The 27268-nt window shown below is 36.3% G+C and overlaps 1 protein-coding gene and 2 long non-coding RNA genes across 5 annotated transcripts; 2 read left to right on the top strand and 1 right to left on the bottom strand.

The window, feature by feature from the left end:
- Positions 1 to 40: 40 nt before the first annotated feature.
- Positions 41 to 18781, top strand: LOC113532243 (solute carrier organic anion transporter family member 1C1). Its single transcript, XM_026923534.3, has 15 exons — positions 41 to 341; positions 1649 to 1705; positions 5117 to 5258; positions 5398 to 5530; positions 7649 to 7773; positions 7995 to 8141; positions 8592 to 8690; positions 10328 to 10588; positions 11170 to 11334; positions 12123 to 12318; positions 13825 to 13990; positions 15392 to 15576; positions 15661 to 15725; positions 15830 to 15947; positions 17903 to 18781. The coding sequence occupies exons 2-15, from the start codon at positions 1655 to 1657 to the stop codon at positions 18120 to 18122; spliced, it is 2073 nt and encodes a 690-aa protein (XP_026779335.1). The 5' UTR covers positions 41 to 341; positions 1649 to 1654; the 3' UTR covers positions 18123 to 18781.
- Positions 18782 to 18941: 160 nt separating this feature from the next.
- On the bottom strand, positions 18942 to 20039 carry LOC113530754 (uncharacterized). 2 transcript variants are annotated; one of them, XR_004579969.2, is made up of 4 exons: positions 19901 to 20039; positions 19719 to 19827; positions 19207 to 19629; positions 18942 to 19080 (listed from the first exon to the last, which is right to left on the bottom strand). It is a non-coding gene; the product is annotated as an uncharacterized LOC113530754 (long non-coding RNA). The 2 variants fall into 2 exon arrangements; XR_008304706.1 differs by having other exon boundaries at positions 18942 to 19629.
- Positions 20040 to 20057: 18 nt separating this feature from the next.
- LOC113532334 (uncharacterized) lies at positions 20058 to 24126 on the top strand. Of its 2 annotated transcripts, XR_003403333.3 has the most exons (4): positions 20058 to 20145; positions 22951 to 23143; positions 23254 to 23314; positions 23416 to 24126. It is a non-coding gene; the product is annotated as an uncharacterized LOC113532334 (long non-coding RNA). The 2 variants fall into 2 exon arrangements; XR_003403332.3 differs by having other exon boundaries at positions 23254 to 24126.
- Positions 24127 to 27268: the final 3142 nt, after the last annotated feature.

The following is a 27268-nucleotide window of genomic DNA, read 5'->3' as shown; positions in this document are numbered from 1 at the left end:
AGCTGCTGTTACAAAAGCATATTGCGATAGCAGCAATTAACTCCCAGAGCCAGTGGTGTAACATTGTGTCTCCTGAATGCTCGGGACAATCTGTTTTCTGGAAGAGACAGTATTATCTTCCATAAGAGACTCAGCCATTCATCCAGAGAACGCAATCAGAAAGCATCACCCATTAATTGTTTGTTTGTTTGTGCGCGTGTGTGTGTGTGTGTGTGAATTGTTCATTACTGCGGGGTCATGGGGGAACATGTTTGGTGCAAAGTCCCATTTAGAAACCTCAACTATCTTTATACACGTCTCCCTTACTCTGTCCATTCTGAAGAACCTGATCTTGAGTGCAGGTAATTGACCACTTTATTTTTCTCTCTTTCTATGATCAGTTAAATAATAGTAGATTTTTTTTAAATGGTTCAAACCATTAATGTTGCATAGTTTGTATATGATATAAAAAAACAACAACTTTGTATTGTTTAAGTGCTTGTTACTATATTACCTCCCCAACAGAGTTTTTGGACTGATGGTATTCTTAGTTTGTGAACAAGCGAGCCAGTATCAGAATGTATTTATTGATAGAGACTTCAAAGCATTTCTGTAAGTCGCTCTGGATAAGGGCGTCTGCCAAATGCCATAAATGTAAATGTAAATGTAAAAGATATTATAGAGTGAATGTAATTGCACATTTTTAAAGTATAACATTCTATATGCATAGTTGTAATGTAAAGTGAATTCATTGGTTTATATATTTGATTTGATTAATTTATAATTACATGGATTTTATGCATATGCATTTGTCCTGTTTGAAAGCAAGCAAATATGAGGTTACAAACAATCTAAAAACATTTATTTGTTTAATGCACACGTCCGGTATTCTGCATTAATCGATTAAGCCTCTTATCAAAAAAATACAAATAAAGACCTACATTCAAAAAATAGAACACTGCTTTCTATTTAAAGAAATATCAATAATATGAATTTGTCTATAATCATTAATCACTCAATTGCCACTGCTCATATGTTATCATATTCTTTTAGTTTTTACTTTTTCACTCTCATTTTTGATCTTTTATGTAATCATTTGAAGACAGGTTTTTTGGTTCCATGAATATTTTAAATGCTACTTAAATCAGATAAATGAGTTTTCACATATACTTGAACATATTATTGACCCAACTCTGGCTGAGTCCCCCTATTAAGTCCCCTATTATATATCATGGACACAGTCTGATACATTACTCAAATTTATGTCTTAAAGCAGAGGAACTGTAGTGAATACACTCTTCATATAAAACCAAATGTTTTGGAGTTTTTCCTATGATATTCAAACTCACAGAACGCAAACCTCAAAAAGATCTTTCCTCTGGTTCCACACATAATGCTCATTGTCTTTATCATCAAGTCAATATCAAGAAGGTATTTACCAATGGAAAAGGGTCATGGAAATCATCCTCGAATTCTTTGATTTCTATAAACACCCTTCCTCTTCCAGGAAATGGGTGGTGCTCTCTGAAAACCAATTGAAAGTGTCATCAGGGGTCCTTCCTTTTGGCTCCTGTTTTTTGAGGGTTCAAATAATGTTCAAAGTGCACAATAATGCTAGCTAATAGTATGGGTTTACTTTATTATCCTCACTTCTTTTGTTCAATTACAGGCTAGCATGAGTGTGGAGAAGAAAGAACCCCGGCAGCCATGCTGCTCCAAACTAAAGGTCAGTGATCCTCTCCCTTAAAAACAACCCTTACAATTCAGTTTACATTTTATGCTATATGTGAAAATATGCATACTTATGTAATGATCAGACATAGTGAAGTTGTTTTATAAACACATTATTAAGCTACATTTTATAAGCTTTCTTTACAATTTTGTAATTAGATATACAGTGAGGGAAAATAAGTATTCAGACACTTTCATTTTTGTTGTTTAATATACTAAGTGCACATGTCCACTAAAAATTTACACATAGAATGTCTTTTGACTTAAAAATATGAAACAGAAAAAAAACCCAGAAAAAACCCAGAAATGTATGTATTCATAAACATAAATAAAAAATGAAATATTATATCTGTGTTCTAGAGTTCTAGATACTAAATGCTATACTAAATGCTGCAAAAAAAAACCAAAAACAAAAAAAAAAATGTGTCTTAAAGAGATAAAAGATGCCTTTTTAAAGGGTGATTATGAACTAGTTAGAGTAAAAAGAAAGGAACTTAGGGGACAAATTAAGAAAGCTAAGTTGGAATATAAGAATAAGACTGAACGTAAGTTATATATGGGTAATGTAAAGCAGGTTTGGGAAGGACTTAACACTATAATGGGAAGACAGATGAGAAAACCAAGGTATTCCTCACAAAGTGTGTCTTTTGTGGAGGATTTGAATGTCTTCTTTGGTAGGTTTGATCATGGAGAGTGTAATATTGAGTGTGATAGAGTATGTCTTAATATTCCTACATATGAGCCTATTGTTTTTCAGGAGTATGAAATTGCAGCTAGTCTTGCTCATATTAAGCCAAATAAAGCATCAGGCCCAGATGGACTGAAAGGTCGAGTGTTAAAGGACTGTGCCTTTCAATTGACTGGTGTCTTCACTCAGCTGTGTTTCAACTCTTGTTGAATAATAGGGTAGTCCAGAGTTTACTTAATTTAGGAGTGAATGGTGGTCTTATCTGGAGATTTTCTTGTGAATCGTCCACAAAGAGTGCTTGCTAATGGTAGAGTGTCAAAGACAATTATTTTAAATACAGGAGTACCACAGGGAACAATATTATCACCCTTATTATTCTCATTGTACACAAATGAATTTAAAATTCAAGATCTACATTTTAGTTTACTGAAATATGCAGATGAGATGGCACTTGTTGGCCTTTTGTATAAAGGTGGAACTGGAAGAAATGAAATGTATCATAGTTATATAAATTCCCTCCAAAACTGGTGTCAATTGAGTGCACTTGAGATAAATGTGAATAAAACTAAGGAGTTAGTGATTAGTAGAAATAAAAGTGAAGTTCCTGAACAATTACAACCAAATATTTAAAGATAATCACCTGACTTTTGATGAAAATGTTGACTATATTTTTAAAAAGTCAGTGCAGAGGTTTTATCTTATAAAAAGGCTGAAACATTTTGGTGTGAGCAAGCATATTTTAGAGATGGTTTATAAGAGTCTTGTGGAGGGTATTATGTCTTTTAATATGGTTATGTGGTATGGGAATGTGAGTGCTAAAGCAAAGCAAAAATTGTTCAGGGTGGTTAATGTAGCTAGTGCGATTGTAGGAAAAACTCAAAAACAATTAAATGACATTTATATAGCTAAAGTTAAACAAAAAGCTTTAGTTATTATAGAGGATTCACTACACCCTTTGCACTGTCAGTTTCAGTTGTTGCCATCAGGGCGACGTTTTAGACAACCTTGGGCAAGTAAAAATGTGTATCAGATGTCATTTGTGCCAACTGCAGTTAGAATTTTAAATGCTGAGACATTAATATTAATATGTATGCAGATATATGTACATGTGGGAATGTATATATGTGTATGCTAAAGTGAAATGTTGAGTCAATTGTATTGTATGGCATTTTATTCTTTATCTTGCCTTTTAGAGTTGTTGTGTAAGTGTCTTTTATTTTATTGGTCTTGTTATAATGTGTTGTGAAGCCAAAGACAAATTTCCATTTGTGGACAATAAAGGAAAGTAAGTAAGTAGGTAAGTAAAAAAAAAAAAAAGGTTCTTGGGCAAATTGCACCTAGTGTCATTATAAAAGATTCTATCATTGATTGAGAAGATTTCATGCAACAAGTCGCAGTCATGATGAAGGTGAAGGAGTTTTCAACATTTGAAATGGAAAAAGCTACAAAACCATAGCAAAGACCTTAAACATCCCTGTAACTAAAATTTGCTTGATAACATGCAGGTGGAAAGCTCATGAAACTACAACTAATTGTCCCTGGACAGGTGCACCACACAAGATTTCACAACCTGATCTCAGAATAATGATAAGAAAAAGATAGAATCCGGCAGTCACTTGAAAACAGTTGAAGGATGAACTGAAAGCAGCAGGAACGACAGAGAACAACAAGCAATAAACTGCACCGCAATCATCTCCGTTCCTACAGCCCTTGCAAAACTTCCCTACTAAAAAAGAAGCGCAGAGATGTACATCTAAAATTTGCACATGAGCATTTATACAAATCAAAACTCTTGTGAAACAAAAAACAAAACAAAACTAGAACTCTTTGGCAGCAATTCATCTCATCATTTTTGGAAAAGGACGCATTGCATGTATTTGGTTATAGAAGCTGCTGATGATTGACAGAGAAGTTATACTTGCAAATTTAGGGATAGACTGTGACCGAGATCCCTTAATGTTTAACCCATACACAAAAATAAGTACTGCAAATATCAGAATAGATCATTTTATACTGCTAGATTAATACTAGATTAATTTAATACTGCTAGAATAATTTTGGGGGGATGTAGCAGAGCCTAATGGTTACAAGGAGACTTCATGCACTTTCATATGCAATATAATAAATAAATAAATAAATAAATAAATATTTTAAACACCACAACAGCCATAACAATAACAAAACATTATTATTATTATTATTATTATTATTATTATTATAGTTAATATCTATAATTTAATAGTAATATGTAATAATTAGGTATTTCTTCAATAGAAAAATAGATTTAACATAAGAATGGACAAAATTATAGGTTAGACATATTCATCTTCAGGGTTGTTTCTATCTCTCTCTCTTGCTCTCTCTCTCTCTCACACACACACACACACACACACACACACACACACACACACACACAAACAAACACAATGGTGGCTGTAAATTGTCTTTGTATTAGTAGAAAGTGAGACATTTGCTGACTAATTGTGTGAATGTATAATCCTATATATGCATTATTACTTATAATAATTTGACCTTGTATCAGAAAGAAGGAAAATGTATCAGAAAGAAAGCATTTATTTAATTTTAATTTTATTCCTTAATGACCCCAGATATAGTGCTTGGTTGGTCAGATATCAATTTTTATTGTCTGTATTATGTCATTAAAATGGTGTGTGTTCCTTTTTTTCATGAGTTTGTCCTAATGTTTCTGTGTCTTAGATGTTTCTGGCCTCCTTGTCCTTTGTCTACTTTGCCAAAGCATTACAGGGCAGTTACATGAAAAGCTCAGTTACACAGATTGAGAGACGGTTTGACATTCCCAGCTCCCAAATTGGATTCATTGATGGAAGCTTTGAAATTGGTAGGAAGATACATTTCACCTATAGCTCCTTACCTGACAGTGTACCTGAATGTCTATGCAATTTACAAATACTTTATATGCAGATTGCAAAGTTGTAAAGTTTTTAAACTGCTGGGTTGCTTTTTCTTCACTTGTGTAGGCAACCTGTTGGTGATTGCATTTGTGAGTTATTTTGGAGCAAAACTTCACAGACCCAGACTGATTGGAATAGGATGTTTGATCATGGCTATTGGCTCCTTCATCACTGCCCTGCCTCACTTTTTCCAGGGACCGTGAGTTACAATACAGTATTACTGCATTCAGGCAAACGAGTACAGAAGATAATCCAAGTGCGAAGGAGAGATAAATAGTCCAAGGGCAATAACACAGAAAATAACTAGAAACACCATTAAGCAACCAATAGCTTACTAATAAATTGTCAAGACTAACAAATGCTGAATGCTGTTATATAAGCAATTACTAACAGTTGTGAAGTTAAAAAAAGCATTAACAGTAGAAATGAGCTCAGAACTCCAGAGACTGAGATCTCTGGTGGCTGGTGTGGTGTGTGGATGTTACAGAACCACTTTTTTGACTGTACTTGACATTGATGATAAGAGATGCCATTACTGGTGAGCCACAAGTGTCATAAAGAGGATAGAATGAAACAAGTGCAAATTTTCTGTTTGGATTAAACCTCTATGTAGCAGACAGTATAGCAGACAAACCAAGGGGCTAGGTGATACTCAGACGACAGACAAATGGTCAGGCAATTGGCAGACAGGCATAAACTAGACAAGACTAAATTGGTAAACATCAAGTAGTCTGTGGTCAAAACACTAATCAAAACAGGCAGATAACAAAGCCATTTGATTGCCACAGACACAACGCAGACAAAGTAACACTGAGAGTCCAGGTTATTGAAAGGGAATAGTGTGATTGCAAACTGGAAAGTTCCAGTAGTAATCAGGTGACTCAGTGGGCATAGGTGTTTAATTTTCATGTTCATCTCACAATGAAAATGGTGAATAACTAGTTTCAGGGCCTAAGAGAAGGCAGTTGGATTTGTGAAGCTGATAAAGAATCAGGATTTCCTTATCTATTGCAGGACTTTCCGTATGAATGAGAGAAGTATGCAAGTGCCATGACAATGGGGCCTCTGCAGAGTTAATACTCCTTTGCTCCATGAAATGGCAATGTTGTGCTGGGATAGCCAAAGAAACTGGGCATTATGAAGTATTCCTGGGAGTACTCCATACATCATAAGCACACCAATATATACTGATAGGTACTGTGTGTTTTATATTCTCATTGTGAGATGAGGGAATTGCCTGTCTTGGTGCCTGTCTCAAGTAGCCTGCACAGCCCTGACCTCAACCACACTGAACACCTTTGGGATGAATTGCCCAGCATCTGTGCCTGACCTCATCAATGCTTTTGTGGCTGAATGGGCAAATCCCTATAGCCATGTTCCAAAATCTAGTGGAAGCAGCAAAGGGGGGACTAAATGGGGTGTTCAAAAATCACATATACTGTAGGTGTGATGGACAGGTGTCCACAAACCTTTGGCCATATTGTGTATAATCTTTCCAGCAGGTCTTGGGTCTGCCCAGAGGGCGCCGTTCTGTGAGACATGCCTAATGCAGCTCTCATGGGAGCTGACTAGAGGGCATCATTTTAAGGTGTCCAAACTACCTCAACTGCCCCTTTTCAATCTGGAGGAGCAGTGGTTGTACTCTGTTGTACCTGGATTATGAAACACCTCATCCTATCTTGGAGGTTAAGCCGAGCAGCCCTGTGCAGGAATCTCATTTCCACCGCCTGTACTCTGAACCTTGTTCTTTCAGTCACTACCCACAGCTTATGATCATGGGTGAGAATAGGGATGTAGATTATCCAACATTCTTTACATAGAACAGAATTCTTTGTCCACAAACTAAGATCTTGCTTCACTGCCACAAACCAGTACAGCAACACTGACGCTGGCTTATACAAGGTACTCAATATTATTGAGAGTTGAATAAACATGAAAATGCAAACTGGTAATCCTTTTGGGCTAGATTATCTTACAGAGCTTCAGTGTTAATAATTCCCTACATTTGTTGAGAGTAAGCCTCCAAAAGCCTGTTTCCCTGTGCAAACACAGTGGTTTGGAGTTCATGTATGTCAACTCTGTCCACTCTGTGAGACAACAAGGAGGATTCGTGCAGTTTAGCAAATACATTTATAGAGTTTACTAAATACACAAGAATAAAAAAAACAAAAACCTGCAGTCGAATCATAGTCTGGACTTTCCAAGTTCAAAATGAAGACCACAGGCAAATGTGTACAGAGGGCAAACACAGCAAGATAAGCAGTCCAATGTTTATGTTATTAGAGTATTGCTTCAGCTATAAATTGTCTTTGGACAGGTACAAGTATGAGACAACAATCACACATTTCTCTGAGCCCAATGAGACTAAATCCATTTTCCCATGTCTTCCAACTGGGAGCCATTCACAAGAGGATGAATTTAGCACAGCTGAGAGTCAGACAGGTGAGTGACACCCATGGTGAATTTATTCTTGATTTATTGGTGCCTGGTTAAATTAAATGTCATTTTAAGAAAATACCTTTAAAGACAACTCCCCATCATCATATGCTAACCCAAGAAGACCCAAGAGAAATCAACACTACAAGACTGGGATGCTGTTACATGATATCAGCACCCATTAGGCAGTGTCTAGAGTTGTCTGAATGTGACCTTTGCACTTGCAGAGTGTGAGAAAACGGCAGGATCCTCTTTATGGATCTACGTGTTTCTGGGTAACATGCTACGAGGGATTGGAGAGACTCCAGTGATGCCTCTTGGACTGTCTTACATGGATGACTTTGCCAGAGAAGAAAACACAGCTTTCTACCTTGGTATGAAGAAGTAGAACACACCCAAAGGTCAAGCTTGATGTTTTGGCAAAGGAAAAAGACAAATTGATAATATTATCTGCGCTCAGTAGCCTGCAATTACACTCATATATTATTACAGGTTATGATTCAGCACTAGATATTACTGTATTATCACTTTGGATCCCAGGGGTTATTACACTGTTATCATAATGTAATGAAGAATAAGAATTGTCATACTACATGCTACAAAATTATATACATTGATATTGGAAATCACTTTATCTGTCAGAAATTAAAATCTCTCTCTCTCTCACGCACACACACACACACACACACACACACACACACACACACACACAGACACACACACACAAGCACACACACATCTTCAATGACCCATTTCTCTGACATGTGCACTGTGAATAGAATTGGTTTCATAATGACTAATGCCACTGTCTCCCTCTCCCATAGCATGTATACAGACTTTTGGTATCATGGGGCCTATGGTTGGCTTTATGCTGGGTTCCCTCTGTGCCAAAATCTATGTCGATATTGGAGCTGTGGACATAGGTAACAATTATTAATCTATCTATCTATCTATCTATCTATCTATCTATCTATCTATCCTGATTAAGTTTTAGTATGTTATAAAGGAGCAGTCTGTCACTATCTGGTCACTCCAGTTACAGAAGTTAGAAGAAGTACACATGGTCTTTGTGTATGTTTTTGTTATAGCCAGAGTTTGGGATTTGTTTTATTACAACTGTTCAAAAAGTGTATTTCTGGTTATATGTTTACTGGAGCTACTGAGGGTAATACATTTGTGTTTCCTGCATCTGTGATTAAGTTAGTGAATAATAAACATAACAGTGATTCCAGTGCTTAGTATGGTTGACAGAAAATTGAAACATGTCAAATTACAGGATAGCTGAGGAAGTAACGAAGTTGTGGTCTGTATGTATGATACACTGTATGTATGATACAACCTTGTTTCTGTATGTCTCTTAATTAAGAATGACCAGACCAAAAGTGCCAAATAATATCACATTAATTGTTCTACTTAAATCAGTAATTGAATATGTGCCAGTGATGCATTTCTCATGCCAGCCACTTTGGAACACCTGTACCTGTTCATTCATTTTCCAATTATCCAATCAGTCAATCAAGTGACAGCAGCATACTGCATGTACAGGTCCTTATAAAGAGAATGAAGCCAATGTTAATGCACACCAATAATGTATACCATTGTACAGAGTACCACAGGAATGAGATCTAAAACCCGGAAATGAGTTAGCGTTTTAGCACTTCTGGTTTCATCGTCCCAAAGTCAATAGGTTTTTTTGAATGGATTTTTGGTTAAATACCTGAAATAAGGTCTGTGGTTAACACAGGCTCAATATATTTTCACATTTCATTCTATGACATAAAATACATTAGCAATGCTCCACTGATTTTTTTTTAAAGCTTTTATGTGTCTTAAAAAAGGTGGCTGTTAGCAAGTGGCTAAATGGGACTACACAGGTTTTCACCCTTTCACTCAGTGTGTGTATCCTGACAGGGACAACATGAGAAATATTTTATGAAACTACAAAAAGGAACCCTTGCGGCTACACTGAATACATTCCAGGGCAATATAGAGAAGATCATTTCTAATCCATAAGAAGTGAGTGGGAGGAGCAGAACTCACCATGTCAATAACTGTTGTCTTGCTAATAAGATTATGAAGACAATAATGAATAGTGAGCTGGAATTGTTTCTCTAGGGAGGGAAGAATTCCAAACAGTGCTGTAACGTGAGCAGGACAACATCTTATATGCAGAACGTCTGACACTGTTGTGAATATTTTAGTCCAGTAGTTTAATAATTGTGGGCAGGACCAGATCATGCAGTATGTATGAGTGATGCGGGAGCTTGTTTACAGCAATCACAGGTTGATTCTGTATCTGGGTTTAATTTCAACTGGATAATTCCATGTTTGGTGACAAAATATATAGTTTGTTTCCACTCTTCTTCTGTAAATTGCACACCCAGGTCTTCCTCCAACAAACATTTAAAATCTGTCAAAGATTCAGTGTGAATGGAACTAATTAAACTTTACATCTATGATAACATTTTATTACAAAAATTGTGTGGCTTCAGAACTGTATCCAGCGTCCCTTAATTTTTATATAAAGTAGTACATTTGTTTTTCCTCTTTGTGTCCACAGACAGCATCTCAATTAACCACAAAGACTCACGCTGGGTGGGAGCCTGGTGGCTTGGCTTCTTGGCTACTGGTGCTGTGATGTTACTGGCAGGAATCCCATTCTGGTTCCTGCCCAGGTCACTGCCTAAACAAGGAGAGGGCAATTCCAGGAAAAGCCAAGATGTCCATCAGAGCGAGCAAGATACTTGTATCCCTGTGGAGAGCAAAAACAGCCCACCATCTGAGAAAGCTGACCCGGTCAACATGGTTGCCATGGCCAAAGGTACTCCACTACTATCAAGAACCTTCTCAGTTCATTTAAATAGTTTTTGATCATTTGGTCAAATATAAACACTACAACCCTTTACACACTCCCATGAAGCAGTCTATGAACTGAATCTCAGCACATGTCAAATCTATCTTACAACATGTCCACAAGAACTGAATTTGAAATTGTGATAAGACTTCAGAAGAGTTAATAGATGCTACATTAGCATTAATAAAACATTATAAAGTGAACAACCCACATAAAAGGAAAGAAAAAGGGTACAAGTTGTAAGAGTGTGTATAGATTATCCACATCATTAAAAATGTGTTGACATGTTGTTTAATTCAACCTGACAGGTTGCTGACAGTCAGTTGATGCTTTGTTGACTGTCAGTATAGGACTATCCAAATGAAGTGTTGCTGATTTTACATAATAAATCCTGCATTGAAATAGCCATTGGTTTGTATTAGTATATCATGGGGCACTTCCTTGGACATCTTGTAGGAAATACCTAAAGTATTACTGAATGCTGTTGTGTGTAGAGTATTAAACATCAGATAATGGTTGTTGACTGTGTATTTTGGTTAATACTATAGATTTCCTACCATCTTTGAGGAGACTTTTCAGTAACCCTGTTTACGTGCTTATCATCTGCACCGGTTTGGTCCATGTCAACTGCTTTATTGGAATGATCACGTTTAAGCCCAAATACATGGAGCAGATTTATGGCCAATCTCCATCCAAGGGTATCTTAATGATAGGTAAGTGTTTCCTTCATTTTCAGAAATGAGTAACCTGATTTATTCATGATATTATCAATTGTAAAGCCAGACCTTAGAGTGAATGTAGCATTGTAAAATTCTAAAATAAGACTGTAATGATTTAGTGCCATGTCCCGATATTCTACCCTCATTTGTGTTTGATTTATATATTGAGAAAAACTTGGATTTGTGACTCAGTACATGTGTAGTGATACTACAACTATTTAAACAACACGTTAATAGATTGTAGAGATCAACTGTAACAGACTGTAACATGAGCTCAGTATCAAACCAGGGACCCTGTGAGGCAGCAACAATATCAGCTTCAGCACCGTGCTACCCATATCATGGAAAAGGATTACTCGTTGAATCATTAGCAAAAATGTTTTTGGGAACTATTGTTACAAGATAGTGCTGCTAATACAAATCACTGGATAATCAAGTCATAGGAATAACTAGGGTTGAGTTGATAAGGGCCACGTTTAAAACATTTAAAACATTTTAAACAACTATTCACATATCACTGAGATATTACTGATCTTAAACTAATCTAAACACCTAATGAAATGAACAAAACTGTCTGAACCCATAAGAGAAAAGGTTCTGATGACCAACTTGTCATTTTAACTTTTGACTTCTGACACATTTGCCAGTTTTATGTATTCACACATTCTGGCACACATAAAACAAGTACTTAAAAGCTTCATAAGCACTGATTGGTTAACAGATGTATTATGATATATGAAAATTCAAAATGGATCTATGTATTTTTCTGCTGTTTCAACCAGGCATTATGAATGTGCCTGCTTTGGCCTTGGGGATCATCTTAGGAGGTGCGGTGATGAAAAAGTTCCAACTGAGCGTGCTTGGTGCAGCCAGAATAACCATTTCCACCTCTTTTCTCGCTTTTATTCTCATGCTGAGCCAGTACTTCCTGCACTGTGGAAATACACAGGTGGCAGGGCTCACTGTGTCCTATGAGGGGTAAATACAATCTCAATATTTGCTTACTTTCTTTACTTCTGTCGAACACTCTGAAGGTGGGAATGTTTATAATTTGTAGTTATGCAAACCCTTTTTATAAAGGATTTATTACAATACATTATAAAGGGCACTAATTTGCATGTTCAGTCTAAAAAATGGTTCAATCTAATAAATATTATTACAAAATAATTTTGTGAATGACATTGCGTGCAATGTAGTGGGAGCAAGCAACATTTAAATAAGACTTTTGGGTGTAAGTGTGATAGCATAGCTCTCATTAGCCATGATGAGTTCTTCTGGAGACTTTGACTGTCACACTTCTTATTTTTGCAGCAAAACCCAGCAGCTTTCATTGATTTTTTGTCTGAAAATTGGTCTCTTATGTAATATGCTGCTTTCTTTACTGACATACAGACATTTTTCTGTAACATTTAATTTTGTGCTGGAAAACTAATATTTGGAATTCTAAAATGTTTTTGTACGGAATCAATAATGTAGAAGTCATAAAATAAAAATCTATAAAAGTTTGTACTAAAAAAATAGGGTGCCTAAGAATTTTGCACAGTACTGTGTGTGTGTGTATATATATATATATATATACATACATACATACAAAGCATAGCAAATAACATTAATAATCACAATTCTGCATACAGGAACCTCATACTAATATATATATATATATGCTAACAAATAATCTGTTAATGTGAATCAGAATTAGCATGTGTATAATTTTATTAGTCATTCATTTCAGTAATAGTCATTTTATTAATTATTAATAAGTGCATTAAAATAATTGCATAAAAGAGGCACCATGCGGTTCTGCCAAAGATGCAGACACTTGGACATCATCACATGATTTTGGAGTTATATATTATATAATTTCATATCAAGACTAAAACATGTCAGATGTGTTTTAAAAATTTTTACGAGTCTGATTCATTTCTTTCAGAATTTTGTTTTTGTTTATTCGATTTCAGGAGGGAAACTTGCACAAAAAGGCAAATGCACAAAACACACATTATTTTCCTTAGTTAAAAATGGAATGCTCCTTAGATCCTGATTTTGTAAATCAGAGCCTTGGCGTCTGACTATGGGCTGCTTAAAAAAATTAGGAATGCTAATATGTTGTTTTGCTAATATATTGTTCTGGTGTATTAAACTTGTTCTTAAAAATTCAGAATTGAAAGTGCCTTAAAATTCCAAATTGAAAGTGCCTTAAAATATTTTCATCTTCACGTCAGTCTTTATGATGATAATTTTATAGTATTAGCAACTTCACTAAGTGGATTTTCCCAATAAAATTACTTTAAAATTTAGGAGCTATAACATGCATGTTAGTTTAATTATGTCAAATAGAGCTTGAACCTTGTTCTTTTACAGCACATAAAAATCATAATATTTTATGTAGGAAATAATAGTTATAGCTACTCTGTGACATTCCTTCCTTTTTGAACAACCAGTGCTTTTTTAATTATTATTTTGGGCTCTGTTTCTCCCTGTCAGCTTTCCAAATGTTTCCTCCCAGCAGCAGAGTTTGTTATCCCAGTGTAACTCAGGGTGCTCCTGCTCTCTAAAACACTGGGACCCAGTATGTGCCTACAATGGCCTGACATATTCCACACCCTGCCTTGCAGGCTGCCAGAGCTCCACTGGATTCGGCAAGGAGATGGTGAGCTTCTCTGCTTCAAATAGCTACCTTTTCACCCCAAATTCACATGCATCGTGTGAGTGTCATATCCAGGGTAGCATCAAGACCTCAAGCAATCTACACCAGATGTGTCTCAGCTGTGTTTCTGAATGAACTCCTGCCAGGAGAATGAGCAACTAGGATACTGATGTGTTTTTTCAACTCCAGCATTTGACTGATGAGTGACTGACTTGATTTCTGGGTTTTTTCTTTTGAGAGAAATTGAATAAGCCTGATTTGAAATCTACCATAATCCCCTGCTGACAGCCACACCCCTGTCCTCCCAGTCAAGCCAAGCAGATTCACATATGATGCTTCAGTGATGCGCCTTTGACACAGCGCATATGGACTGAAACTTGTTGAAATGCAACACTGTAAAACATGATAGCCCCATTAAGTTATGTGAACTTATATTTATCATGACAAGTTTTGGATATTGAACTCAAGTTTATAAGTTTTTTTATAAGTTTATAAGCTTTTTGTTTAATTAAACTTAAAGTAATCCATCGTCTTGACTTTGAGTTGAAACAAAGGTTATCTTCAAGTTGAATTTACTCACATTATAAGGCAGCAGGTGAACTTTCGTTTCTAAGTTTAACAAACTTGAAATGTCTTACAGTGAACTGAATGAGGTCTTGATGCAATACATGTTCTTGGCTTAATTTACATAACATAGATATAGCGGTACAAATACATTTTGAAAAATCTGCTTGTTTGGGGTTAGTTACATTTTTGCTTATTGTATTTATGAAAGATCTGTTCTATTCATGGTAATGTATGCTCATAAAATCCATATTTTTAGCTCTATCATCAAATTTACATGGAGTCAAATTTACAGGATCAAATTTACATAGGGTAAATTCCTATTTTACAGGTGCTACTCTGTGATTTTATTTCCATCTGGTTCAGCCATGTCGATAGTTTTCCTTCATCCTCCTCAGAAAAATACAGGCTGAATTACCTACTGCCAAACTCTGCTGTTGTCTGAAAGATTTAGTCCTGTTCATGATTTTCTATGCAGGTGCCACTTTGCTTTGAAAAAAAGATGTTTGTCTACTGCTCCTTGCTGTATTTAGTCTTGTAGCATGCGTATCAGTTAACTGACAGTTCCTTAACTTCTGTTCATTTACAGGTATTAATTTATCAGCATTTTACATTAGATATTTAAGGAATTGACCACGTGATGCAAAAATCCTAGATTACACAGCTTGCTAGAAACTCACTCCTCCTGTGGTGGTTTTATTGCTGTCCGGGTGCAAGAGTTTTATCACTGAGGAGACATGTAAAAAAAAAAATTATTACAGACGTCCCTCTGATTATCTAATCCAGTCCGAATAGGCTTAAGTAGCTGAAATTGCTCTTTTGTTTGTTTTTTCCTTAAAGGTCTTTCACAACTGTTCATGTGTTGCTGAGGCACCGATGCCTAGTATGAACATGTCTGCTGTGTTGGGTCAGTGTCCACGTAAGGACAACTGTGACTACATGTTTAAGATTTACATGGCGGTGACTGTAATAGGGGCCTTTATCTCAGCCAGTGGAGCCACTCCTGCTTACATTGTTCTCCTCAGGTAGGCCATTACAGAAATTTTGGTATCTTTGCCCTCAAGCTTATCAGATTTTGACAAAAAATAATCCTCTCCTCTACCGTTTAGGTCTATCCAGCCAGACCTGAAGTCTCTGGCTCTTGGAATGCAGACGTTAATAGTCAGGACCCTGGGTAAGAGGATTAGCATTTCACTTCTTGTCAACATTTAGATAATGCTGAATGCAATGCATGATAACACTACTAAAGTGTTTGATATAATCATGGATTATTTTCAGGTGGAATCCCTCCTCCAATATATTTCGGAGCCTTGATTGACAGGACGTGTCTGAAGTGGGGAACAAAGCGATGCGGAGGCCGAGGTGCATGTCGACTCTACAATGCTGATGCTTTTAGGTGAATACATGCATGTTTAAATGACAACGACAGCAACAACAAAAAGACATCAACAACAACAACAACAACAACAACATCAGCACTAGCTTGAGGAATGAGATCAAAATATGCACATTTATGAGTGCCTAGAGAGATTCTAGGTTTACTACTAAATTTACTACATGTATACATTTAGGTCCGGAAGTATTTGGACAATGACGAGTTTTTGTGATTTTGCCTTTATACACCACCACAATGGATTTGAAATAAAACAATCAAGATGTGATTGAAGTGTAGACTTTCAGCTTTATTTTAAGTAAGTATAAATTAATATTAATTGTAAATAACCATAATTTTAATACTTGGATGAAAATCCTTTGCAGTCGATGACTGCCTGAAGACTGGAGCCCATGTTCTCAAAACTCATATTCTGAGTTTCCTCCCTGGAGATGCTTTGCCAGGCCTTCACTGCAGCCACCTTCAGTTGCTGCTTGTTTGTGGGTCTTTCTGCCTTCAGTCTTGTCTTCAGTAAGTGAAAAGCATGCTCTATTGGGTTGAGATCAGGCGACTGACTTGGCCATTGAAGAATATTCCATTTCTTTGCCTTCAAAAAGTCTTGAGTTGCTTTTGCAGTATGTTTAGGGTCATTATCCACCTGCACTGTGAAGTGGCGTCCTATCAGTTTTGTAGCATTTGGCTGAATGTGAGCAGAGAGTATAGCCCTATACACCTCAGAATTCATCTTGCTACTTCTGTCAGCAGTCACATCATCATCTGTCAGCAGTCACATCATCATCAGTCACAAACATCAGTGAGCCCGTTCCACTGGCAGCCATACATGCCCATGCCATAACACTTCCTGGTATACTTTGGATCATGAACTGTTCCATTCTTTTGCCATACTTTTCTCTTCCCATCATTCTGGTACAAGTTAATCTTGGTTTCATCAGTCCAAAGAATCTTATTCCAGAACATGGGAAGCTTTTTTTAGATCTTTTCTGGCAAAGTCTAATCTGGCTTTCCTGTTCTTGAATGTTACCAGTGGTTTGCACCTTGTTGTAAACCCTCTGTATTTACATTCATGAAGTCGTCTCTTGATTGTAGATTTTGACTATGATACGCCTACCTTCACCAAGGTCTTCCATGCCTTTCAATGATGTTGAGCTCACCAGTGCTTTCTTTCTTTTTAAGAATGTACCCAACTGTTGATTTGGTCACACCTAAGGTTTTTGCTAACTTTCTTATAGATTTAAGCCTAATAATGGCCTCCTTTACTTGCATTGAGATCTCCTTGGACTTCATATTGGTAGCTCCAGTCAAACAACTGCCAAATGCCAGCTCAATACCTGATATCAAATTCAGACCTTTTATCTGCTTCATTTGTCTTGAAGTAACGAGGGAATTGACCGCACCTGGTCAATTAACTTCTTGTCAGTCAATTGTCCAAATACCTTTGAGCTCCTGAAAATGGAAGTACTTTGCTTAAAATGGTTGTAATTCCTAAATGGTAAATACCATATTTTTGTGGAACCTCTTAAAATAAAGTTGAAAGTCTACACTTCGATTTCATCTTCATTGTTTTATTTCAAATCCATTGTGGTGGTGTATAAAGGCAAATTCACAAAAACTGTCACTGTCCAAATACTTCCAGACCTGATTGTATATACTATATTTTTACTGCATGCACTATCACCTATCTTATGAAACCCAGTCCAATTTTCATAGACTCTTGTGTAAGTAGTTACTGTTTAAACTATGTGTTACAAAAAGTATACCTTATGTGCCTAGATGGCTGCTAAAAAGGATATGTATGTTCCTCTTTATTTTTCCCATCATAGTATGACATGTAGCTGTGGCTCTAACTGGATTTTTTTTAGTATAAAGTAGCTAAAGCTTAGATTTCAGAAACTGTCATGAACAACATGGTGTGACTTGAGTAGTTTATGCATTTTTACATTACTGTTTTAACCTTCCAGAGTGACTTTCTTGGGCCTCATCTATGGCCTGTCCTCTCTGGCCCTTCTGCTGTGGGCGTTATTATTCAATAGACTATCACACCGCCAACGGCAGCTGGCACTGCAAAACCAGGCAAAAGCCACAGAGCCAGAAGCCAACAACATGGCCAGGGATAATGGAAATGCCTCGTTGGCTTTTGTGAAGTGCAAGGAAGAGCTGGATAGAGAGACCAGTATCTGAATTCTTGTGTGGCAAAAACAGACATGTTCTTTAAGCTCTAGTCATGCTGATTAAATGATGAATATCTTGTACAGTGTAGAGTTTGTGATGTGAGCTGTTCTGTGCTAGAAATTCTCTTACAAGTTGTATCCCAAGATTGGATTACTGTTGCATTACCTGGTCAGTAAAACAATCAGTATTCGTAAATGTGAAATATTTAGTGATATCTTTTCATGTTTGTATTTGTATTTTAATTGTTTTATAGAGTTCAAGATTATAATGCAGTGAGAAGTGATTACAAGTGAATGAGTGGACTTTTACAGACAATACTTTTGACCTTAACCTTTATGTTCTTTTACATGATTTTAAAATTGCTATTAAACCACACAAAGAATATTATATATCACGAGCCAATAGAATAATAACCAGAAGTGACAAGAAAGGTGAGTGTTTAAATCCGTGTACTTCTAAAAGAAAAAAATGTATTAATGCCTATCATTTTATTTTCATGCTTCAACTTACTATATTTGATAATTTCTGTAGTAAAACTATAATCAACTGAAACAGAAAAAAATGTTGGTCTGTTTAGCTGAGAGATTTTTTTTCCACAAGGCTGGAGTTGGGCATACATACACCTAGGCTAAAGACATTAAAACTCAATTTTTCACAACTCCACAGAATTCTTGTTACCATATGTGGTACCTGATGCGCAGAATACCTACATGTACTTTACTGTCTGACTACGCCACCCCCTAAAATGGGCGGGGGAAACCCCTTTTCTCTCTATAGTGTGGCTGATTCTAGACCCTGCCCGCAAAGAAACAGTTTACACAAGGCATGTACACAAGCTCAAATTTATTACAATTTTGAATAGGTACAATTGCTAATGTGAAAAAGAGACGAAGGGAAACTGGCTGGAGCTTCTCAAACTAATAAGGTCGGGTCGGCACGGCACCCACAGCTCCTCTCCTAGGAGGCCCTGGTGAGAGAGACAGACAACAAACCCAACACCATACAAGCATGCAACATAGCAACCACTGCACACACAAGGTCAGTAATTACCACTACAAAATACCACACCGTGTTGCATGTTACCAGTACACACCAAAATAGTGTCCCCTCAGTGCAGCCCCCAACTGAATGGAGCAGTAGTGAGGTGCAGATCCGGCCTTGTACAGAGAACCTATACAGAGACAAAAAGAGGAGAACAGCCAGCTCCCAACACAATGACCACCGCGCTGGCTTGGTCAAGGCAGGGTTACACTAGACCAAGGACAAAAACAAAGGACAAAGCCAAAGGCAAACAAAACAACCAACAAACAAACTAAAAAAAAAGACTTGTACACTGACAATAAAACAGTGGCTCGCCTGGTCCCTTTAAAAAGAAATAATACCACATTAATCCCCAATTTCATTCACCAGCACACATAAAACCAACATATACAAGAAGTATTGGCCTACTTTGCAAGAGTGTTCAATACTCCCCGCAGCACAATAACCCAGGAAGATAAAATGGGGCACTCCAGTGCTACAAATACAAGTACATAATCAACACATTTTAAATACCAATATAAAACAATTTAAAATGAAAAAATGAAATCACATAAGACAAACTACCAGAGTGTCTGGAGCCCAGCAACTCAATAGGAGGTCACAAGTCCTTCAAATGCCACGCAGTCACCTGTGTCCTTCATAAAGAGTGGAACACATTGTTCTAGCAGTCACCCTGATAAAGTTAAAACAGAACATGAGAATTCAGTTCCTATATCGATTAAAACACGGTCGAGTCACTCCATTACCTGTATGACGGGAGTCTAGTTGCAGTGGCAAATGGCAGCAGCAAGAGAGTGTGAACTCCACAAGCCAAACTTTATAATCTCCTAATGTGTCATGTGACATGCCTCATGTGACCCAAGACAAGCAGCCACACAATGCAGATCACATGATCCCCACACTGTTTATCAGTGCAGGTAACCACCAACAAGAAAACACAGATCCCCACACATACATCTCCTATATTAAGTCAGTTTGATTCACAAACGAGGTAAGTTCAAATAATAACTAAGAGACAGATTTATTTCAGCTTATATTTATTATATAAATTTTTGAGTTTACGTACACCACGCTGACTGTCTCTTTAAACAGTCTGCAAGACTCCAGAATTTGATGCAATTTAGAAGGTTCTAATTGGCCAATTGCCATAATTATGAGTTCAGTGGAAGTGAACCTGTGGCTTTACATACACTTTGTTAGTTTTTAGTGGCATTGCCTTTTAATTACTTAAACTGAATCAAATGCTTGGCATATCCTTCCACAAGTTCTCACATTACTTTGCCAAACTGGTATAACTCAGTCAGGATTGTGGGCCTCTTTGCTCAGACATACTTTTTCAGTTCAGTCCACAAATTTTCTATGGGATTCTGGTCAGCGCTTTTAACTTCCTGGCTGATGTCTCGAAGTGTTCCGTCAGTATTTATAGATAATCTTGCTTCCTCATAATGCCATCTATTTTCTGCACTTGTGCACCAGTACCTTTTCCAGCAAAACACCCCCACAGCATGATGCTACCACCCTCATGCTTCAGAGTTGGGATGGAGTTCTTCCGATTAAAAAAGGCTCATACTTAGTGCTATTCATTATGGCCTAACAGTTAATTTTTTTTTTTCATCTCAATCTTTCACCAGTAGAGGGCAGCACGCCTGTGTCCTTTAGACAGTGTCCTCCCAGACCAGAATGGAGCAGCAGTTCTACCTCATATAGTCCCCTCTGAAAGTATTGGAACAGCAAGGCCAATTCTTTTGTTTTTGCTATACACTAAAGACATTTGGGTTTGAGATCAAAAGATGAATATGAGATATTAGATCAGAATTTCAGCTTTCATTTCCTAAAATTTACATCTAGATGTGTTAAACAACTTAGAACATGGCACCTTTGGTGCAGACCACCCAATTTTTATCTAAGCAAAAGTATAAGAGCAGATAGTCTTAAAGTACATTAGCATAAATAACACTTGATATTTGGTTGCATATCCCTTGCTTGGAATAACTGCATCACATCATTACTGCATTATGTTTAACCCAAACATTCTTGGACATGTTTGATATCAATCTCTTCCTAATTCCATGGTGATATCACAGTGTGGTGATATCAAATGTGTCATACAAGGTCAAGAAATAACATTTACAGAATATGATATAATATTCTGCTGTGTTACAATCTCATACATAAGAAAGCCATCTGAGCTGCTCAAAAGATCAATTTCCAGTCAACTGATCACACCATCTTTATCACACCATCCAAGACAGGGGGTCATGTGTTTATAGCCCATATCAGAACCCTGGGGTGATTTCGTCAGGGTGCAAACTCGTCCTGTTTTATAAATATGCAGGTGTGTTTCCCATTTGATACCCTGGTCAATGAATATAAACTGTAACTTCTAAGAGGTTCAGGGTACAAGTAGGGTGGCAAAATACAGTGAGGTGCAATTCCATCTGCATCCTATGCTGGTGACATGGGTCCATTCATTGCATTTATTATGTACTTTTACCCATTTACCCTTTACTTATGTTCTTATATTTTTACTTGTGTTTTCTGTTTTTTAAGATAATAAACTTTTGTAATCATGTTATTCTTAAAGTCCTTAGTAGTTCTTCTTAAAGGATTGTATATTACATGTATAGCAAGCAATCATGCATCATTTAATAAAGTAAGATAGACATTTACCATAGTACAATGGCAGTATAATATCTAATACACATAGTTTACATAGCGCATTAAAATAAATGGTTTCATGGTTTAAAACACATGAGTCTATGAAATTAAATTTTTAGTTGGTTTGTGGTTCAGTGTTTGACAACCATGAAACCATAAAGTTACCTTAGTAAAACCATAGCAATATACGTTTTGTAGGGATATTATAAATACAAATCTACAGGATTTTATAAGCAGTAAAAATGCACATTAAAATCAGACACACTTCCTAACACATGTATTAGTTGTGAGCTAAAGGTCTATAGGTTTGGCCAGTATGATTTTATTCTCAAATTTGACTGAGAACCACAGCATAGATGACCATAGATTTTTGGTGGGGCAAGATGACATTAACAACAAAACAGCCTCAAACAAAATTAAGTCAAGGGGCTATCACCATTGACTTATGCTAGTTACTATTTAGTGAATTTTCGAGTAACTCTGCAACAGGCAGTTTAGAGTCGACAACATACAATCAACTAGCATACAGTCTATTTGGTCTATTTGGTCATTTTGAGTGGTTTTAGATGCACCTTTGTTCAACTGTGTTTGGGGTAATATCATTAATCAGGTTTGACAGTTTTTAGCAAAATTTCCAGCCCAGATACACCACAGAAATCACAATAAAGACCTGAATCTAGCCTAAACATTTGCGCATCGGAAAAGGAAGACATTTTTTTTCTATTTTTCAGGCTTTTCCAGCATGTGTAATACTTTCCCATAATAGTCAGATAATAGTTTCCCATGCATATCTGAAATATGGACGTTACTCAATGATCACCTTTTTCCTCTCTCAACCACAAAACCAGTAGAAATGGTTCTGTGCATCATAGACCATGCATTTACACTTTGTCTTTTTGAAAATTTAGTAGATTTAATTCTGTTTATTTGCTATAAAAGAAGAACTTGGTGGCCTTGGAGTATCTCTAATGTAGCCCAAGCCTGTAATTAACTGTGCTGTCTGCTCCTCTTCCTCTGATGTGGAGGAGAGAGTATCCCTGCACCAATTGACCTCCATTAGCACTTGTTGCAGTTCATCTTTTAACCACTAGGTAGGGCAACATATTCCATTCCATTCTCTGTACCGCTTATCCTACAGTACACAGGGTCACCGGGTAGCCTGGAGCCACACACAATTTGGAAATGCTAATCAGCCTACAACGGATGTCTTTGGACTGGGAGAGGAAGCTGGAATGCCCAGAAGAAACTCCTGAAGCACAGGGAGAACTCCGCACACAAACCCCCAACCCCAGAGGTGCAAGGCGAACGTGCTAACCAATAAGCCACCTGTCGTGAGTGTTTATCCTCCGAATTTGGTTTGTTTGGTGCATCAATACATTTCCTGATATTCATTGATTAATTCTATTCTCGATTTCACTGCTGACATATTTTTCTTAAACAGCTTGCACACTAGAAGACAACCATAGGTCTATTGCCTGATGTAGATGAAGGCCCTAGCAGCTGTGAGGAAGCTTTAATGTGACTTTCCAGCCAGCAAAATTAATGTGATAAACAGATATTTGTATGTTTGATGTTTGTTTGATGTTTGTTTGAAAATGGACAGGACAAGAAAAATATTGATCAGGGAGGCTACCAAGATATCTTTCTCACAGGAATTAGTCACTCGCTGCATGGAACAACAATCTCCTGCATCCTGCATTTCTGGATAAGAATAGGGTGTCACAATGAAGGCATTTCTCCAAAAATGTGTTATCATCTGATAACACAATTCTAGATTGTTTGAATTTGGTGACTGAAGATAAATGATTAAATAATATGAAAGAGGTTGTCCCTTTCTGCCTCTTTCACTGACATTTATTAGCCAAAAATGTCACAGAGCTCAGACACTGGTTATCTATAAATTAGAGATGGCACTGAATATTTATCTGAAAATGAGAGAATCTGTTTGTTTGGTCGGTGTAAATGTTCAGTCATTAGATTAAAAACACTGGAAGAAATAAAATTCATTTAAATTTCACACAAATGCATATTCCCTGGACTTTTAAGCAGTTAACATTTCAAGATGACGGAACTACATTACGTTATGATATAGATCAAATCCAGATCTAGCCTATTTAACTACACATATTTTAGACATTGAGATCTGTGAGTTTATGTATTGAATGCACACAATATGAAAAGTACACACAATTTAGAATTTTATCACCAGATAATTCAGTTCTACAAAAGCAATGCAGGAACACTGAACAACACAGGCTTCACAGAAAAATTTTGACAAAAGATAAATGGAAATAAACCAAAGACATGCTGGTCTGTCTGCGCATAAGGCATAAGATTTAGTCCTTGCTGATTATTTTCAATATTACACATTATTAAATATTGGTATTAGCATAGAGGTGCTAATTTAAACCTCTGTTTTTCAGGCTTTTTTCATTTTGGGTCAAAAACTTCCACTTCTGTATTTCATGATTTACCCTGAGCCTGTCTGTGCACTTGAACTTTTATGGATTTTTGTGGGTGTCACAACATGCAAATCAGCTGTGCCGTGCATGCACTTGGAAATTTATGGGTCATTGGCATTCATCAACATACACAAGTACGAAAAAATCGTTTCTGAAACTTTTGTAAATCTGGGGGAAATTTTTATTTTGGTTTGGTTCACACAAACATTTATACACAACTTTAATAAAAGATTGATAAACCAGGCCCAATAACAATGGTTACTCGAAACAATCGTGATCAGTGATTGGTCACTGGAAACAGTGGTGATCACTGATTAGTTGTTGGGAAAGTCTCTAATTTGGCAACACGTAACCAAATATTTTTCTGAAACTATTTGACTAAAACTCTGGTAGGGAGCTGCATACACTTCTGGACTAGAGCTGTTTGGTTTTTCTCAATATGCATACTTGTGTGTACTTGTGTCCTCCTGTCCTTACCTGACGTTATCTTTTATGGCCGAAGTATCATCCGATGCTCAAGAACACAACTACCAAGTGCGGTTAAGAAACCCAGAAGTGCTCTTGATGCTCCCCAAATATCGAGGATGTATCAGATAGTGACTGGCCAATGGGAACAAGCTGAAAGTCCCATTACTCATTGATATATCATTGCTATGGTGGAGCACCTGGCTTAGATCCATAATGGACAGTTTTTAAGTTTTTTTTTTTTTATTAAATGGTTCACATAAATCATATTGTGACATAAAATGACAAAAGAAATTAGTAATATAGTTGTCAAATCTTTGCTCATTTGGTACAAATAACACAATATAAAAGTTTGTTTAGATGTTGTGAGGTCTCATTGATTGGAAGAGGAGAATGAGGCTATCACAGGGAAGTGAACATTCTAAATGGATGGGAGTAAGTAACTTTGTGTGATCAAACACTGGAATATTTTATGCAAAGACTAGATTTTATTTAATTGTGGGTGCACACATGCATATTTGTCATTTTTAAAACAACTTTATTAAGTTTCGTTGAAAAAAGTAATGCATTGAATTTACCTGATACAAATGTGTATATTATTTCCACAAAAATAAAAAAATTACATCAATGAAATTATTGCAGAAAAAGTGAAAGACAACATTTTATTAATGTAATAGATTTTTCAGACAGAAATGATGCACATAGAATACATTACATTTTCAGTGTGTAAAACTATAAATGCTACAGACTAGTCTGTTCAAACATTTATCATTTTAAATCATACTAGTTACTAGAATTTGCATTGGTCTATAATGCTTTCTCATTTGTGTCTTGCCCAGTTTCTTCATGAATAATGCAGGGTTTTCTGTAAGTCAAAAAAAAAAAAAAAAAGAACAACTTCAAAGTAAAGTACAAGTAATTTGCCAACTGTTTATTAATGGACCAGTTAAGGTTCTGTTTAACAATAAGTGTGAAGACTGTCAAATGTACAAAACAGACATGAAACAGAACACCTGGGGATACAGCAATATATATTTGCAGATATTATTTTTATATAGGTGTGCGAACAATTTTTGCTGTGCACAATTTTTTTAATGTGTCAACCTAAAACCATGCATGTGTGTATTATTGTGATGTTTCTGACTCCATATACTGTCAGGAGAAAGAACAACAGTGCACTTCAGTTTAAATTTGTTTTGGCCACTTTTTGGCAGGATATTTGGCAGGATATCAGTTATAAGTAGGTGAATTTAGATTTCCAGTGTTTATTATTATTATTATTATTATTTTGCTTTGAGAGAGATATTAACTGTTTAATGTTTATTAAAGTATTGGGATAAGTCTAGTTTGAAAGCTACAAGAATGTCATACCAACCACCACACCCCCCTCTTAGCCAAGCCCAGAAAAAGCTCTTATTTACTAATCACACTCACCTGTTGCTCATTAAAAACTCTTTGCTCTGCAATACAGATTACACAATCATGACATCTTTGTAGATTAAAACTTTAAATGAAGTGTTTAGAAAATGTGGTTTTGAGATTTCACCGGTTTTCGATGGTTTACACATCACTCACATGCGCAAATAAAAAAAAAAAAGACTCAAAGCATAAAAGAAGGGTAGTATCACATGCTTCACTGAAGTGCCTGTGACAAGGTCAGTGTGAATTGAAACACTTTTTTAAATGGAACTGAATGAGGTCTTAATGAGACACATGATGCTGGAATGAGATGTTCAAAAAGCACATATGGGTGTGATTGGGCAGGTGTCCACATACTTTTGGGCATGTAGTGTGTGTATATACAGTTCTGTGCAAAAGTCTTAGGCACATGGAAAGAGATGCTGTAAAGCTAAGATGCCTTCAACAATAATAAAATTAAATGTTACTACATAAAAATACTACAAAGAGCAGTAAACAGTAATAAACTTAACAAAGTCAATATCTGGTGTGACAACCCTTTGCTTTTTTGTGCACAATCCACCATAGTTTTATTGGAGACTTTGTCTGACACACTTGCTTCTATTTTGCATGGAAAACCCAGCAGCCTTTATTATTTTTTTGTCTGAAAAGTGGTCTGTGATGTAATATGTTGCTTTTCTTTAATGACACACAAACATGTTTCTTGGATAGTTTTGGATGAATGCCCTCCATTAGCTGTGTAAGCAAAAAAGTTTCCAGAGAAACAGGATGCTTCAGACGAATACATTTTATCAACTATTCAAACAAAGAAGGACACAAAGTTTACCTTTGCCTGGAAATATGATTTTATGCCTAACTAAATTTAATTATTGCTTTTGAAATGGTTCTGAAACTGAAAACACTTATAGCTGTGTCAAACACAAAAATGAAAAAATATGTTTATTCAAGAAATAAAGACCCACCTGGATTTCTGAGGTAAAGTCAATAGATAGAAATGAAAATAAACTGTTAAAAAAAAAATCATTCATGATATTTAGTGTACACAAAATAAAACAAGAGCTGGCCTATCTTAAGTATTCGCTGAGGTCTTAATGAGATACATGATGCTAC

This window comes from Pangasianodon hypophthalmus, chromosome 18 (assembly GCF_027358585.1).
Source record: "Pangasianodon hypophthalmus isolate fPanHyp1 chromosome 18, fPanHyp1.pri, whole genome shotgun sequence".
NCBI classification, from domain to species: Eukaryota; Metazoa; Chordata; class Actinopteri; order Siluriformes; family Pangasiidae; genus Pangasianodon; species Pangasianodon hypophthalmus.
This window is presented reverse-complemented; position numbering and strand designations above follow the sequence as displayed.